The 15,616-nt window shown below is 38.3% G+C and overlaps 7 protein-coding genes across 7 annotated transcripts; 5 read left to right on the top strand and 2 right to left on the bottom strand.

Annotated features, from left to right (window-relative positions):
- Positions 1 to 229: 229 nt before the first annotated feature.
- Positions 230 to 1,333, top strand: BATDEDRAFT_92758 (uncharacterized protein; the record flags this gene model as incomplete). The annotated part of the gene is made up of 1 exon (XM_006682947.1): positions 230 to 1,333. One exon carries the CDS (start codon positions 230 to 232, stop codon positions 1,331 to 1,333), a length of 1,104 nt encoding a protein of 367 aa, XP_006683010.1.
- A 299-nt stretch (positions 1,334 to 1,632) lies between these two features.
- Positions 1,633 to 2,327, top strand: BATDEDRAFT_28528 (uncharacterized protein; the record flags this gene model as incomplete). Its single annotated transcript, XM_006682890.1, has 2 exons — positions 1,633 to 2,076; positions 2,139 to 2,327. 2 exons carry the CDS (start codon positions 1,633 to 1,635, stop codon positions 2,325 to 2,327), a joined length of 633 nt encoding a protein of 210 aa, XP_006682953.1.
- A 161-nt stretch (positions 2,328 to 2,488) lies between these two features.
- BATDEDRAFT_28527 (uncharacterized protein) lies at positions 2,489 to 3,058 on the top strand (the record flags this gene model as incomplete). Its single annotated transcript, XM_006682889.1, has 1 exon — positions 2,489 to 3,058. One exon carries the CDS (start codon positions 2,489 to 2,491, stop codon positions 3,056 to 3,058), a length of 570 nt encoding a protein of 189 aa, XP_006682952.1.
- A 138-nt stretch (positions 3,059 to 3,196) lies between these two features.
- On the bottom strand, positions 3,197 to 4,315 carry BATDEDRAFT_92769 (uncharacterized protein; the record flags this gene model as incomplete). Its single annotated transcript, XM_006682933.1, has 2 exons — positions 3,197 to 3,602; positions 3,717 to 4,315. 2 exons carry the CDS (start codon positions 4,313 to 4,315, stop codon positions 3,197 to 3,199), a joined length of 1,005 nt encoding a protein of 334 aa, XP_006682996.1.
- Positions 4,316 to 7,094: 2,779 nt separating this feature from the next.
- Positions 7,095 to 7,922, bottom strand: BATDEDRAFT_28525 (uncharacterized protein; the record flags this gene model as incomplete). Its single annotated transcript, XM_006682888.1, has 1 exon — positions 7,095 to 7,922. The coding sequence occupies one exon, from the start codon at positions 7,920 to 7,922 to the stop codon at positions 7,095 to 7,097; it is 828 nt and encodes a 275-aa protein (XP_006682951.1).
- Positions 7,923 to 10,194: 2,272 nt separating this feature from the next.
- BATDEDRAFT_28524 (uncharacterized protein) lies at positions 10,195 to 11,094 on the top strand (the record flags this gene model as incomplete). Its single annotated transcript, XM_006682887.1, has 1 exon — positions 10,195 to 11,094. One exon carries the CDS (start codon positions 10,195 to 10,197, stop codon positions 11,092 to 11,094), a length of 900 nt encoding a protein of 299 aa, XP_006682950.1.
- Positions 11,095 to 12,524: 1,430 nt separating this feature from the next.
- On the top strand, positions 12,525 to 13,328 carry BATDEDRAFT_92762 (uncharacterized protein; the record flags this gene model as incomplete). Its single annotated transcript, XM_006682946.1, has 1 exon — positions 12,525 to 13,328. One exon carries the CDS (start codon positions 12,525 to 12,527, stop codon positions 13,326 to 13,328), a length of 804 nt encoding a protein of 267 aa, XP_006683009.1.
- Between the last annotated feature and the right edge of the window lie 2,288 nt (positions 13,329 to 15,616).

Raw genomic sequence — 15,616 nt, 5'->3', positions numbered from 1 at the left:
CTGCACCAACCAACTGTTTGAAACATACAGTATTCTAGCAGTATTCTACAAATTGTTGCTACTACATGATGATGCAGTTTACGTTAATTTGTGTGAATCAAATCAAGCTTATAGTTTAATTAGAGTTTAATGACATGCTCGTAATTGAATTAAACTATTCTGCGTGTCATGATTCGCATTAATATTGTATTGATGTGCAAGTATAAAAACATCTGATTTGTTGTATAACATGCTCGTTAATTTGTCTATTATGAAGTTTACTATTATTTCGACTGTGATTATCACTGCTTCTGCAGTCATTGCTGTTCCTGCCATCAATGACAGACTCCAGTTTAATGCACCGTCTATCAACCAAAATCAAAACACTGGTCTTGGTCCTGGTCCTGGCCTGTCATCTGAGTCTGGTCTTGGATCTGAGTCTGGTTTTGGATCTGAGTCTGGACCTGGACCTGGACCTGCCATTCAGGATGCAGCCAGAATCCCGATTTTTTCAGCTCCAACGTTTTCAAAACCAGTATTTCCACAAAACACTGCTGATACTCAAAACATTGATATTCCACATCAATCATCCGTCTGTTCAGTTGACGATTACGCAAACACCATCCAGAATTTGCAAAATGTAATCCAACAACAAATGTCAACCATCCGTGACATGCTGGATAGATTGCACGCATCCAGTATTCAACAACCAGCAATGCCTGATTCATCGTTTGATTCATCGTTTGGTGCACGTCATGATGCATTGACTCGTTTGCATGATTTGAATGATCGTCTTGGCAACAATATGGTCAGATTCACGACTGCTAGTCCATTGGTTATGGATTCATGGTCTGATGTCAAGAGCGGTATGAAACCATCATGTGCCGGAATCAATGTGGTTTCCACATGTCAAGAAAATGCAATCAAGAGTGATGTGTCGTGTGGTGAAGACAAGTCTGCAGCAGTAGATCGAGCCAATGCAGTGCGTGGATTCATACGTGGCATTGCATTGCAAAAACTTGCATTGTTGGACTGTGCAGCATCTAATCTTGGACAGCAATATCAAGGTAACCAAAAAACACAGCTACTGCAGCAACTTGATCGTGTTCGTGAAGCCACGGCAAAACTTGAATTGCAGTCCAAATCGCTATCATGTCGTGCCAAGCAACTAGGCAGCTGTGATGCCAAGATTGGTGAGTGTAAAGGTGTTCAAGATAATACACGCTTGGAACGACGATGGTGGGGAGCAGGATCAGGAGCTGGATATGGCGCGGGAGTTGGTGCAGGATATGGCGCTGAAGTTGGCGCAGGATACGGTGCTGGAGTTGCTCCGGGATATGGTGTAGGCATGTAATAATTGAATCTACCCATTTTTTGTTAGCACACCTAAAAAGCTTATTATATCCAGACTGGGAATTTTCCCATGCTTGATATATTTTTGCAATTCTGTTCACACTTTGACACAATAAACTCAACTTGCATGTATGTGAATTTGTAATATTGACTTGAAGGATGTTTAAACTATTTTATTATTTGTTGGAATGGATTGTAAAGCTGTATTTGATTCGAATGTGGGAATAAAACCTTGCAGTTGAGGAATATAAAAGCCAATACACTATCTTTATTGATCAACCAATCTTGGCTATTTATAAAATGTATCTGTTTACTATTATAACTGCAGTGATGGTGCAGATCGCAGCAGCCATTCCATCTTATACTACTATGGGTTACACGACTGAGAAACGCGATTTGGGCACAGGTTGTCCATACACTCTTGATCAATATGGGACTGCTGCGATGCAGTTTCATACCACCATGCAGCAACAACAAACAGCCATTCAAGCACAAGTTCAGGCCACTGCTACTGCCATAGCAACCAATGGCGTAGCTATTGCTTCGGCCAATGCTGTTGGTGGTGCAGCCGCGGCACCAGTGGTTGATCCATCTGTATACTGGGCTCAGTGGCAGAACTGGAATACCAATCTGGCTAGTTATGGAAATGTTTTGTGGAATGCTGGCTGTTTGTCTACTTACTGGGACAACGATAGCAATTATTATAATGCAATGATTGCTCTGCAGCAAAATCTCGCACTTCAGGTAACTTTAAACTCGAAGGGTTGAGTTACTATTCTAAATATTAACATGTAAACCCATTATAGAATCAGGCTATTTGGAATAATATAGCCGCTGCTAATCAGCAAGCTGCAGCACATGCCAATGCGCTGTATCTACAGACTGCAACCCAAAATGCGCTGACAACATTCAATTCGGCAGCATGCCAGATTAATACAGCGTATGGAGCACAGTTGGGATGGAATAGTGTTTCGGGAACTTCATGGAACTGTTGAGGCTTATATTGAACTGAATTCCTTGGCATATCATCCAATATGCAGAATGATTAAATAAAGTTTGAAGTTGGCTCAGATCTTGTCGATATATTATCATGACATTGGCTGAGCGGTAAGTAGTGTTGGCTAGAATGATAGTATTCAGCCATTGCTACGTGTAAATGGTTTGTATTAACGATGCTCATGCTGCATTCGCCTCAAGGTTTGCATTGATTGAAAGGGATAGAGCTGTTGCTGCCAAGACTCGAGCAGTTCATCCATCATCCTCTACAACTGTTCAGAAAAGACTTGAGCCATCCACTTTTAACAAAAGACTTGATGCAAAGACTGCTGCAACTCTCTTGAAGCAGCAACAACAGACTGGTCATAAAATGTCCAATTCTGCTGCCAGTATGATGACCAAGCAAAGTAATGGTCGTACTAAAGCATCCAAGACCATTTCAGTGGTCAAACCCCTTGTAAAGCGTCTTGGACCCAAACCAGGTCCAATTGAGAATCGTCTTGGCAAGCGGCTTATTGACCGGTTAGGTGATAAACCCACTGCTGCTGGAAAGACTAAAGCTGTATTACGCTCCAAGAAAGCAGGAAAGGTATCCAAGACTATAGTATCCAACTCGACTCCTAAAAGCAAGACTCGAGGACGTGTTGCTAATATTGGCTCATCCAGTTATTCTGCAGCAGATATGATGGATGATGACGATTACAAATTTGGTCAAGCTGCAATATATTAATTCTCGATATTTCAAGATTATAATTAGACTGGTTCATTACTATGGTTGCAGTTGTGGAGTGGATCTCTATTGCAGTGTGGATGGATGCGCAATCATTACTGCACGATAACAAGCCTTCAACATGCTTCGACTCGTGCATTACAAAGTATCGGGTGAAATTGCAATAGATTCAAGTGGTGCATGTGTTGCTTGATCAACAGACTCACCCCAATCACTTGCCGGATCTTGTTGATCAGTAGTTGTTGCATACTCGATAGAAAGCCGAGCCGATTCCTTATTAGACCGTGTCGGCTTGTCCTTGTCTGAATCAAAACAAATGATGCTATCGGCTGCATATACTTTTGTCTCTGTGGACTCCTGTTTTTGCTGATGTGCACAATCGCACAAGTCTTTTAGCTCGTCTTTATGCATATTGACATACTCGACGGCTGTACATGCCGCTGCTTTTTTGGCATCGCGTTGCCCAGTGCCGAGACATTGAGCCAATACCATGTTGTGATACGTGATAGTTGCGGTAGTACCTCCATGTAGACCATATTCATATCTGAATGTTTTGTTTTTAAAAATAGTTGGATTTCAGTACTTTTTGGCAATTGTATTCAACAGAAATGCAGACAATAGATTTGTAGTTGTCAAATTTACCCGACAAAAAACATACGTGTAATCTATCTTGACACATTTAAACAATGAATAGGACAAGGTTCGCAATTCAGCAACTGGGTTTTCGTATATCATTGATTCTCCACCAAACAGCGATGTGAATCGCCACCACCAAGGTGAGATCACTGTGATGTCAAACATGCTTTGCACGCAGTGTATATCAAATTGAGAATCTACAAATACAGCACCTAGCATGGACTCGTAAACATCACCTGCAGTTTTTGGTGCTGTATTTCCCTTGTTCCAAAACATTCGAGCAGAGGCAATTTGAGTAGCTGACGTCGATATTGGTAATGAAGTAGATGATTCAGATGCGAGATAGCCTTGAACCCATGTAGCAAACCGCCCGATTGCTGCTTCCATAGTCATATCTGTATGGCGTATATACTTTACCAACCCAATTTGAATCGACACACATGCCAGAAATTGATTGCAAACAAGCTCAGCGCGAAGTTTTGATAATCCACCTGGATTCAACGGTGGTGTAATTTTATACAAATGTTGCATTGCAAGGTAAGAAAGCACTGCATCTCCTAAAAATTCAAGCCGTTGAAACATGCTACCCAGTTTTCCCGTTCCTGAATGGTTATAGTCCATGATATCAATGAGTTTATGCATATTGCTTACACCACGCACATCACACACATCAAACCAGTTCAGTGATATGCGAGTGTTGCGGTTTGACCAAATCACAATCACCCATATTGTCGACTGTCTAACTCGTTGACATTCAAACCGTGCCATCACTAGTCACAATATAATGGTTGACTGGTTCGTTTGATTGACCTGACATATTGACACTTTGCAAACCTTGACTTGATTCATCAACTTGTATATTCATATAATATTGGGCTTGTATCATCACGTTGGACTCGTTATCAAACACCTTGATGTGTCCATGCAACTCAAACTCGATATACACGCATTAGTTACTGTTTGACATGACTGGGTTGATCATCAATATCAGACAATGCAACTGTATTAGTTGTATGATACAATCAATCATGGTTGGCTCATCACCATCAAATATCAAATGTTGATCACGTATACATTGATTTGTAATTGCATGGTCCGTTGGCAATACACACTATGATATGATTGACAGGTTGTTGATTTGCAGTAATCAGATGTGCATCACCTGTAACATTGGATACAATTGACGAGTTGTAACCGCCAGTCAACAATCATGGATATGTTGGTGATTGTATTGACTACATGATTGGTATTGATTAGCTGTCATGATCGATTGGTGGACAATCCAATCCACATTGATTATGACGTGTCGCAACTAGTTGATATATGCAGACTCGACTGATAATCGAGTATATGTTGACGAGTAACTCTGTCACTGTTTGGTTTGGATTGGTCATTGCTACCGTTTGTATATGCAATGTATTCATGTGTGATGTATTGAATATCAGTGTTGAACCTGTTGAACAATATATTGTCATGTCGCATCAAATCGCATTACATTTAGAATGCAATCAGTAATTCGTTGGTTCAATGATCGACTCAACTCACATTCAACTGTAATGGCCACAAATATGCATTTCTGATTGACAGGCATATATCAACATATATCAGACTCGGACATGGTGTATATCAGTTGCATATACCAACCACTGATGCAATTGATGATGATCGATTAATCAATCAATTCGATATCAACACCAATGTCAGTCCATTGCCACATGAATACTTGCAGTTGTGACCTGTATTCAGTCAGTAATACTGTATGTCGTGACTCGATACAACATACATCATGATATATTGGACAATTGTATTGAAACACGGCTAATGGCATGCTGGTGATTTGTTATGCAGTCTGACTGTATATATGGTGTCGATCAGTGTCAATCAGTAATGTATTTGTATTGATCATGAATTGTGTGCAGTGATCTGGCAGTATTGTGATGTGTGATATCATGATCAATGCAAAACACCATTTGATCAAACACGGTAATTGTGGTTGTGATTACAATCTAGAACTGGATGTGGAATACAATCACAACCAGAATCGGCAGGATATTGAGTGACTTTGTGTGCAGTAACCATTATTGGTAGTTCAACCTGGATATACACAAAAAACAACCGACTGTTGCATAGACTGTATTTGAATTTGCATGATAGCAAGTCGTTGGATAACCCGACCTGTATACAAATTGACTGATAAATGACAAATGGGACCAATCTAAACAGTGCACAGATGGATGCTGGTCAAAAAACATGACCAATTGAACAATCAGTCAAATACTTGGCATACAATGACAGTGTATGCTGTGGTAATGGATTGTAGATGCGATGATAATTATCCATAATGGCACTACCTGATCACTGGATACATGACCACAATTGGAGAGATCAACACAGCATACTACCGAGGTTAATTATACACCAACAGTGATGCTTGTATATTGATTCACCCTACATGGTGTATTTGGCTTTTTTTCTGATCATTCATTTGAAAAGTGCCGATTGTCACCCTTGAAGCTGCCGTCATTATAAAACGGCAATCATGTACCAGATTCAACCCATTTTTATCACACTACTCGATACAATGTTGATTACTCTAGAATGCGTTATACTTGCGTTACAAGTGGTTGCTGCAATTCGACTTGCATTAGAATCACCTTTTGAAATTGACAGTCCATCAAACAATAGGCTGTCAAAACGATCACCCGTTGAATTGGGTGGTGATATTGGTCAATGTTTTACAATCAAATCCAATGTTGATGAAGTCAGTGTATGTATCATGCCATTTATTGTAATGTGTGTGATATGTTCAAACCGTGCATGTATTGTATCAGTTTAATATGGTATACTGCTGCAAATATCATGATTATCACATTCCATTGGTGTGATCATATTGCACCAATCGACCAGTATACGATCACTGCATACATCAACATGTGCATAATGACCATATTGTTGGCATTGTATATTCAACATGTGATATTTGATACACGACAAAGTTGATACTGCGACTGATGTGTGTGATCAGTCAGGCTATTGATGCAACCATTTTGACACCACAATCAACGAGTCAAACCAGTCAAATTGATCGAGTTGGTCGGATCTGATATCAACACACATGACTATTGTTGGTATTGGTGTTGCATGTGTCAATACGACATGTCAAGAAATACTATATCGACACAATACACACATGCATGTCAGCATCATCAATGTGTACAACTATGCAATATACAATCAACTGTATCGTATTGGAAATACAAGTGTCAATGTACAATATGATATCATGCCAATCAAGACTGTGTACAATGATCAGATATAATGCATGTACATACAAATTTATTGTAAATTAAACCATAATGACAATTGAATCGGTTGAAACAAGTCCAGATTGACATTCAAATCAAACGGATGGATCGTCATGTTTGGGTCGTTTAAAGAATGATTTCAATTCATCCACAAGCTTGGAAACCCTTTTCCGTTTATTGGGTGGAGCTTCCTGTTCAGAGGATCCAGATCCAGATGGTGTATCCAATGGCGATTGCGACTCTTGACATTGTTGATCACTAGGATTCTGACCAGGAATCTCACTGTATTCTAATGATAATTCGTCAAGGTAACCTTTAACGGAAGGATGTGCGTTGATAAGATCAATTTGCTGATCAAGTGATTCAGAATCCCAATTTCCTCCGAAAATGAGATCCGCGAGGCTCATTTTGATGAAACCTATTGCATTTTCAAAACAATCGTTCTTGAGCCGGCACTCCATGTAGCGGCTTCTAATATCGAAAAGTTTGGATCTTTGGGCTTCGAGATCAATCTTAGTCTCCTGAATTTCACCATCATATTCTGGACTGCCACCGTTTTCTCGAGATTTACGTTTCAAAATATAAAGCTTTGTTCCCAAGTCCGTTACCAGTTTCTTTTGATCCTCATATTCAGATTTTAACGAGTCGCATATTTTTTCATGATGATTACGATTATGATCTAGCTTTACGTATCTTTCGAGCAAATACTTGACGTTACCTGGAAGTGTATCAAGAGCACCCAAGCCTATACCGTTTGGATTAGGAGTTGACGAGGTGCTAGCTTCAGTACTTGTAGTTGCACTGGGAATGACGGTTGAAGTGCTAGTTTCAACATCTGTAGTTGCACTGGGGTTGACTGGATTGGCTGTAGTAACCGAGAGGGCAAGCAAGATCGATGACAATACAGCAACTGCGAGTTTCATTCTACTGGTTTGGTTGAGCAAGTTGTAATGTCATTCAACAAGTCGGTTTTTGAACTGTATTTATATCCATTATTGAATGAATGATATTAAAAGCATGTTTTTGAGTAGCCGTTTCAAGGGCTAGCGTTGTCAGGGTTGAATGTTGATTTGTTGTCAATGCCAAACTTTGAAGAGCCTTCCTTTATATGTTGACCTGCAACCTTGGCTGAGCTGCTATCTGACCATACACCCAAATATCATATGGTTGATTATAAAGCTTCACCCTAAAAATGGCTATAGTCAAGGGTTAGAGTTAAGAAATGAGCATAAACCAAAACTGGAATAAGTTGACACTCGGCTATTAGTTGGTCATCAATATTGTTGTGATATTCCATGTTTATTAAAGTAGCAAGTGATTGGCACGATTCAACGTACAAGTAGTGTATAGTGAGCATCGGATGATACTGTTTTACTTGAACAAGAGTACTAAATCCGTTGGAATAATTGTAATTTAGTCGTCTATTTCTGTACTACATTTTACACCCTCATTGTTACACAACATCAAATGTCTGCAAAAGAAACAGCTGGAAATGGAATGTGTTTGTAGGAATACGAAACACCATACACAAGATGACAGCAGTATTGCGTACATACAAATAAAAGTATGCTATCATGATTGCCAACGGATTGATTGAAAACAACTTTGTATCCAACTTGCCCATCAACAACCAACAACTCTGCTGGAGTTTTGTGTAATCTGATTTATATTAATTTAAATGGAGGTGTGTGTGTATGATTTGTAACTGTTAGTAGTTGACAGAAAATAACAAACCAAAAGTGTAATGGGTGTTGCACAATAATTCAGGATCAGCAGATTTGGGGTTTTCAATGATAATGAAAAGATGTAATAAAACAATAATATGTTGAAATGGTTGGAAGAGTCATTTATTAATAAATATGAGTTATAGTCAGTCTTGTAGTAATTGATTGATTGTATATTGGTGACACGAACAAGTAGAATGTATGATGAGCAATCAGAAAAGTAAATTGATCAATAGGTGTAATTCATATTGTTTACCAAGTCAAATAGTGGAATTATGGCACACAAACATTGGTGATACGAGTCCCTTGGATCATCACATATTACCATTTAGTATTCTGCATGGATACTCGACACATTTGGTAGTCATACATTGTATGGTCACCAAGTTTGAACCCATATTCATGTATTGTGTTTGACTGTCAATGTTGTCAATACAACTCTGTACACACATTTGTTGTATTCTGAATCACGGATACGATCGCAATCTAGTTCAACAACAATCATGATACATGTCAGTAATGCAACTGTTGTTTGCATGTCAATCACCACCGACAACACCACTGTATTGTCAACCATGTCATGACACTGACTGTTTATTACACACCAACACTGTTAGTATTCCGTTTACATGACTAGACTGCAAGTTGTCGTATTCGTTTCTGTAGATTTGAAATTGTTAGTAATCGAGTTTTGACATTCAATTCGTGCTATTTTTGTATATTTTTGTATATTGCTGGACATTCAACTCAACGTCTTGTTCCAAAGTAGACATGTGTTTGATGCCATGTTTGTATAATCGAAATAGGAATCCAGTTTGCCAAGTAAACGCTGCAAGACTCTTGACAACCAGTCATGTACAGTATTGAGTCGGATGTTCATACTATTGATAGCATGACAATTGACAGTTCAAGAGTTCTGTTGAAGCTTTTCTAATCATTGGCAATACTTTGAGTTGGCGTATTGAAAGTATTACAGTTGGCATAAAGTATTGATATTGCTGATATGACCATCAATCCATACTGCATTGAACAGGACTGCAACACAGTATCATATCACTAGATCAAGTGTTGAGGCAGAGTCGTTTGAAGGATTTTACCACTAATATTTGACCAGCTGTTGTGTGGATAAACCGTTACCCTATACTGACCGTAACCTGAAACTGACTGACTATGCCAATCGATCTTGACATATTCTTTAGTATATGGATTAGGGTCACCAGTCCTTGACTATGAGTCCTGTTTCATTCAATGGCTGAAGAGTTGTGCATAAAAGAGTTTACACATGAGTATCTGTGCTACATATACCTAAATGGCGGTCAAGCTGTTGCTGCATAAGCTCATATAACCCGTATGTCTTGATCATATATTTAATCGCTATGAAGGTATGGTTCATATCCACAACTGGCTCATTCATTACCAAGAATTGTCCTACTAGTTGACAAGCTTTATCACATTCATTCTCGTCGACAGGATGAAATTCATATCGATTATTGTGTTGTTGCTATTGTCGGTGACAGTCAGTGCAGTAGTCATTGATTGTCCGTCTGCCAGCGAATCAGAACCTGTAAAAAAATGTTCAACACACATGCAGCAACACACTGGTATTTGCGCTTCAACTGGAACAGAGCAACAATCAACTGGAGCGGATCATGATGTAGCTCAGTCGACTGTAGATTCCGATGATTCAGACAGCTCTGTTGAACAGTCCGATGAATCACTGTCATCCTCTGAGTCCAAACAGTCAGATGATGATATATTTGACAACACACCATATGACGACGTCTGCCATCTCCCTAAAAACTATATCCCAGAGAATGAACGGCCCATTCTTACACATCAGCAAAGGCTGGATAGAGTCGAAAAAATAATGAAGAATATGGGTATGGAAATTCCAGAAAGTGTTGGAGACGGATATCCGCACAAGATGAGCATCAAGGCAAAGGAAAGAATACTAGAAACTAAACAAAAGGAGTGTAGAATGAGCTCATCTGATAAAAAGAAATTCAGGAAACTGAAGCTAGGAAGATTATGGATGTGTCGCAAGTTGGCTCTTGAACCTCTCAAAGAAGAATCAATCAGAGTTGTATCTGAACCTACTCCAGAATTAAAATCCATCTTGAAACCCGGATCCACTTCTAAACCCCACGGCTCAAAACACGATCATTCTAAAAAACATCAGCAAAAGTCAAGTCACGATGCTGGTTCAAGGGAAGCTAAAGTACACTTTGTACCAACGACTAAAATTGCTAGATATTCAAGTGAATCTAGTGTACTGCAAGAATATGATATTCAACTTCTTCCACCAGAATCAAGGTTTGATAGATTCAAACGACAAATGCTGAGGTTCATTGGATATAGAAGGCATACTTGAACATTTCTACGCAAACCACCATAACTAAAAGTGCATGGTAAATCAATGTTTGGACACTAGACTGCTTGGTAATTCAATTTCATTGTAAAACTGGAATCACGCTATCAACAACCTTGTTTAGAATATGTTGTACTGCAGTGTGTATTGTATGATTTATACTGTCAATTTGCATTTGCCATGTAAGCATTCAATCTTGTTTGTCCAATAAACACCTTGCATTGTCACCACCATTTCCAATGTAATAGTATGCTTGGATTGATCATATTGCACCAATCAGCTACTGTGCACTGAATGTATCAAATGGTGTCATGAAATGTTGGATAATATTCATAATTGAAGTATTGGCAGTCAGTGATTGAATGATACGATCGAATACCGCTGATCACTTTGTTGGTGGCCAGTATCACATGTGGTCAATATCAATATGTTGCACAACAGTCATTCAAACAGGTTGGAGCATGCCACATTGTAGCAATGCAATCAAATTGGTACAACACATGCCAACATACATGCACTGTAGTGTAGTATACACTAGTAGTGATGATTCAACCAACGACATGCGTGGTTGTAATATTATACGTGAAACCACATGCTCATGTCTATGATTATGGGGACATACATCGTTACAATGATGGGTCAGCAACAATGTGATGGAACTGGATGTGCAATATCAAAACCATGCCAAGAATACGTGATATAACAACAACTTGCAGTCGTATTGATGTAAATGGACCACTAAATAACAGTGTTGGTGTGTAATAGACAGTTGTATTACTGACATGTGTCATGATTGTTGTTGAACTAGATTGCGATCGTATCCGTGATTCAGAATACAACAAATGTGTGTGCAGAGTTGTATTGACAACATTGACAGTCAAACACAATACATGAATATGGGTTCAAACTTGTTGATCGTACACTGTATGGTTACTAAGAGTGCACAAAGTGTAGATTTAACACTATAGTCTGATTGTGTGTCATATGATGGTTGTTGTATATCAAACACACAGTTTAGTCAATGTGTAGTAACCATTGTATATTGCAATTTAGAACAGCCATTGCAGGATGAATATTAAAGTGAACCATTTGACATGAGTACAGTTGTAAAACAAAGCGTTTGCGGCCACAACACACTCCTGAAGGGTGCTTTTCAATATACCTGATCAAAGGGTCATAAAAGCATAGTTCAATCGACACGATCATCAAATTGATCAATATGATATTGTGGATAGGGAGTAACATATTGTCTAATTTAATAGTGACCCACTACAAGCAATCAAGTAACCCTGTATAATTGGTTAACCTAAAAGGGTTAGGGTTGGTTTGCTATACAAAACATACAAATACAATCGAGTGCCTTCATTCCTATAATCGACACCAGTTTTAACACTCTACTTTTGTACTATTGTTTAAACCCATTGACCAATCTGATGAAATTGGTTGATATTCTATTCGTATTGAGTGTAGCAGCAGCCACTAATGCAATACTGATACCGACTAATAACGATGGCTCACCCAAAGCATCAAGAACTTTGAGTCAAGTGTCTGGTCCAACCAATGAGCCCAGTCCAGGCACTTCCAATGAATACCAGGAAGAACCAGTGGATTTAAGCCTTTCCGGCCGGATCCGGCAAGGGATAATGGATCAACCCGGTCCAAATATTCCTAATCAAAACCAGCGACCGACTGTGATTGTATTTGGTCCAAATGTTCTCAAACAAGGCCGGAAACGCATAATTGATGTAATCGATTTAACCACTTTCGACCAAGACCAACAACAACCAACTGATGTAGCTGGTCCGAGCACTCCCAAACGAGGTCAAACACAACCAATTGATCAGTCCAGCCCAAGTACTTCCAACCAAAACCAGCAACAGCCAATGAACAAAATCGAGCCAGGCAATACTAGTTCAAATCAAGTGACTGGATTGAACAAAAGAGATCAAAATACCTTTAATCGTATAAAGAAAAGGCTTGTAGAGTATAAAGAATTACGAAACAAAAAACGCAAAGAATATCATAAATCTATGGCTCTTGGATTGAAACAATGGTCAGCGTTAGCAATGGGAGAAGAGATTTGGATTGATGATGTGTCGATCAATTTGATTTTGAATAAATTTAAACTTTCTGATGTGTTGGTATTTGTCGAATATTGTGAATGGGTCAACAATCATATCATTGATTGTGTATACTGTGTTGAGTATTACATCAATAGTTACTGGATTGTTGATTGATACATTGACATGGTTTGTTCCATATACATCAATGACATAACAACCAGTGTTGATTGTAACTATCAGTCATACTTGCAATCACTTGTCAGTTGCATGATATCACCAACTGACCATGTCGTGTATTGTACAACAAACGGAACAATACACTTGTTCAAAGTCTGTCACAAGCAAAAGGTGTTTGCCATGTCACTGTCAATGTTGGAAATCACAACAGACAATGTTTGATTGAAGGATTTAACACCCCATTACAAAACATCATTGCATTTTATCAATAATATACTAAAACTAACCAATACGTTAATGTCTTGCAATATATTGTGTTTGACTACAATCACATCCATCATTGTGCAGTTGGTGATATTGCTGAATCAAGATATGAAAGTGATCCATCAAGTGGTTCAATTAAAACAAACACTGCAAACCATTCAATCAATGTTGGAAATTGTGTTGGAATACTGAATGGACAAACCTTTGAGTAAAATACAAGTCAATATACAGTAATGCTGTGTATACTATGTATACTGTGGTTAGTGGAAATGATTAGTCGTATCCAATTTAAAATGATGATCAAATGATTCAGACTTGCAAGTATTATGAATTTGAACACATCCAAATTGCTGAAACGTTTGTTACTGAATCTAGAATCCCAGATCCAACAATGACAAATAAGCAGTGTCAAAACAGAAGTCAATTGGATGCATTATCAACAATTAGTGAACATGAAAACAACAAAACATATGACATATGACAGGACATTTCAAACAACTTGTTTTCTAGAGCAACTATAAATGCCATTCATTGACTCGATCAAAAACTACAACAATTACTTGCAATGCATTCAAATTTGGCATCCAAATTTGACATACATATCCAGTTCAACAACAGGAAACGTCAAACAAGTGGTATCATGACTACTATTCACAAAACAAGCAAATTGTACAACAGCGCTGTCGCAACTATTATGCTTCAAACTTGGAATCAGAAACGATGCAACTGAAAAAAAGTACACAAAGTCGACGAGTATAGTTTATTGAATCATTCAACATCAATATCGTGTACTTGAAAATCAATGACATCAATTCCACCATCTACCAGAAACATGTTTGTTGCGGTGTGTTATTTGATGTGAATTTTGCACCAGTATGTTCATGTCTGATACAATTCATGGCTGTTATTGGACTTTGTACGACTGAACCATTGTTCAAATGTGATGATGTTTATGCCACTGTTGTAAATCGAATGGGTGCATATTGAAATACACGATATTGTTGTAATAGATTGTAGTATGTCTTGTATGCAAAATACGACAATCTCTCGAGTTTGAATTCATTGTAAATATACACCAGAAATTCATCAAACTGAACCTTTTAGTATTTTTGCTTGCTTGAAATAGCTCCAGCAAACAAACAAGCGTTTATGCAATGCACATTGTGTATGCTACACCAACAACATCATTGATGGCCAATACACACAAGTATTGTTGATGTAAACTTTGAGTTCCAAGATTGTATTTTTTGTAGTGGGAAAGTCGTTGGAAAGCTGCACATTGAGTTGCACTGTTTTGAGTTCCACTTTAAACTTTTGTCAGCAATCAGTTCATACTTTTGACAAGCTCATGTATGAATGATGGTTTATCAGTGTTTTTATCAAGACACGGTAAATTGGTTCATGATCAATGATTTGAGTTGGTTTCAATGTTACTGCATTCATGTCATTGAGTGCATCTGAAACAGCAACATCATCACTTGATTCGAGTTTGAAACGATAATTATTGACTGTGTTGGTCAAACTGCAGATTCACTGCTATTGGATTCAGACTCTGTAGCAAGACTTTCTGTGTGATGAAACAGCATCTGAAACAGCACCAATCGTTTGATTTCCAATAATATGAGCATCGTCCATAATAATATCATCAGCGGTTTGTGGTTCAGCATTTACCATTATACGAATCCAGTGAATGTGTTGATTGTAGGTTTGTAAACAGAGGCTACAAGCCTGCAGTGACATCATTTACAGACTTTTGATTTTGAAAGCATTCATAATTTCTGATATGTTACTATCATACAGCAAGGCACATTGCAGTTGCTCAGTTTGTCGACTTTTATTGGCAACCTATTATGTATCAGCCACAAATCTGATATTGCAGACTTGTAGATGCTTAAAAATGGGGTTTCAAATTGACTTTTGAATTTGAGGATCGTGAACATATGATGGCATATTGATGGTTGTCATTATTGTCAAGTGTGTTGCAGTTGATTGAAGATGTGAAGGAATGAATCAATATTTGA

The sequence above is a fragment of the Batrachochytrium dendrobatidis genome, assembly GCF_000203795.2.
Source record: "Batrachochytrium dendrobatidis JAM81 unplaced genomic scaffold BATDEscaffold_19, whole genome shotgun sequence".
In the NCBI taxonomy this organism is placed as follows: Eukaryota; Fungi; Chytridiomycota; class Chytridiomycetes; order Rhizophydiales; genus Batrachochytrium; species Batrachochytrium dendrobatidis.
The sequence above is the reverse complement of the archived record's forward strand: the minus strand, read 5'-3'. Positions and strand labels throughout refer to the sequence as shown.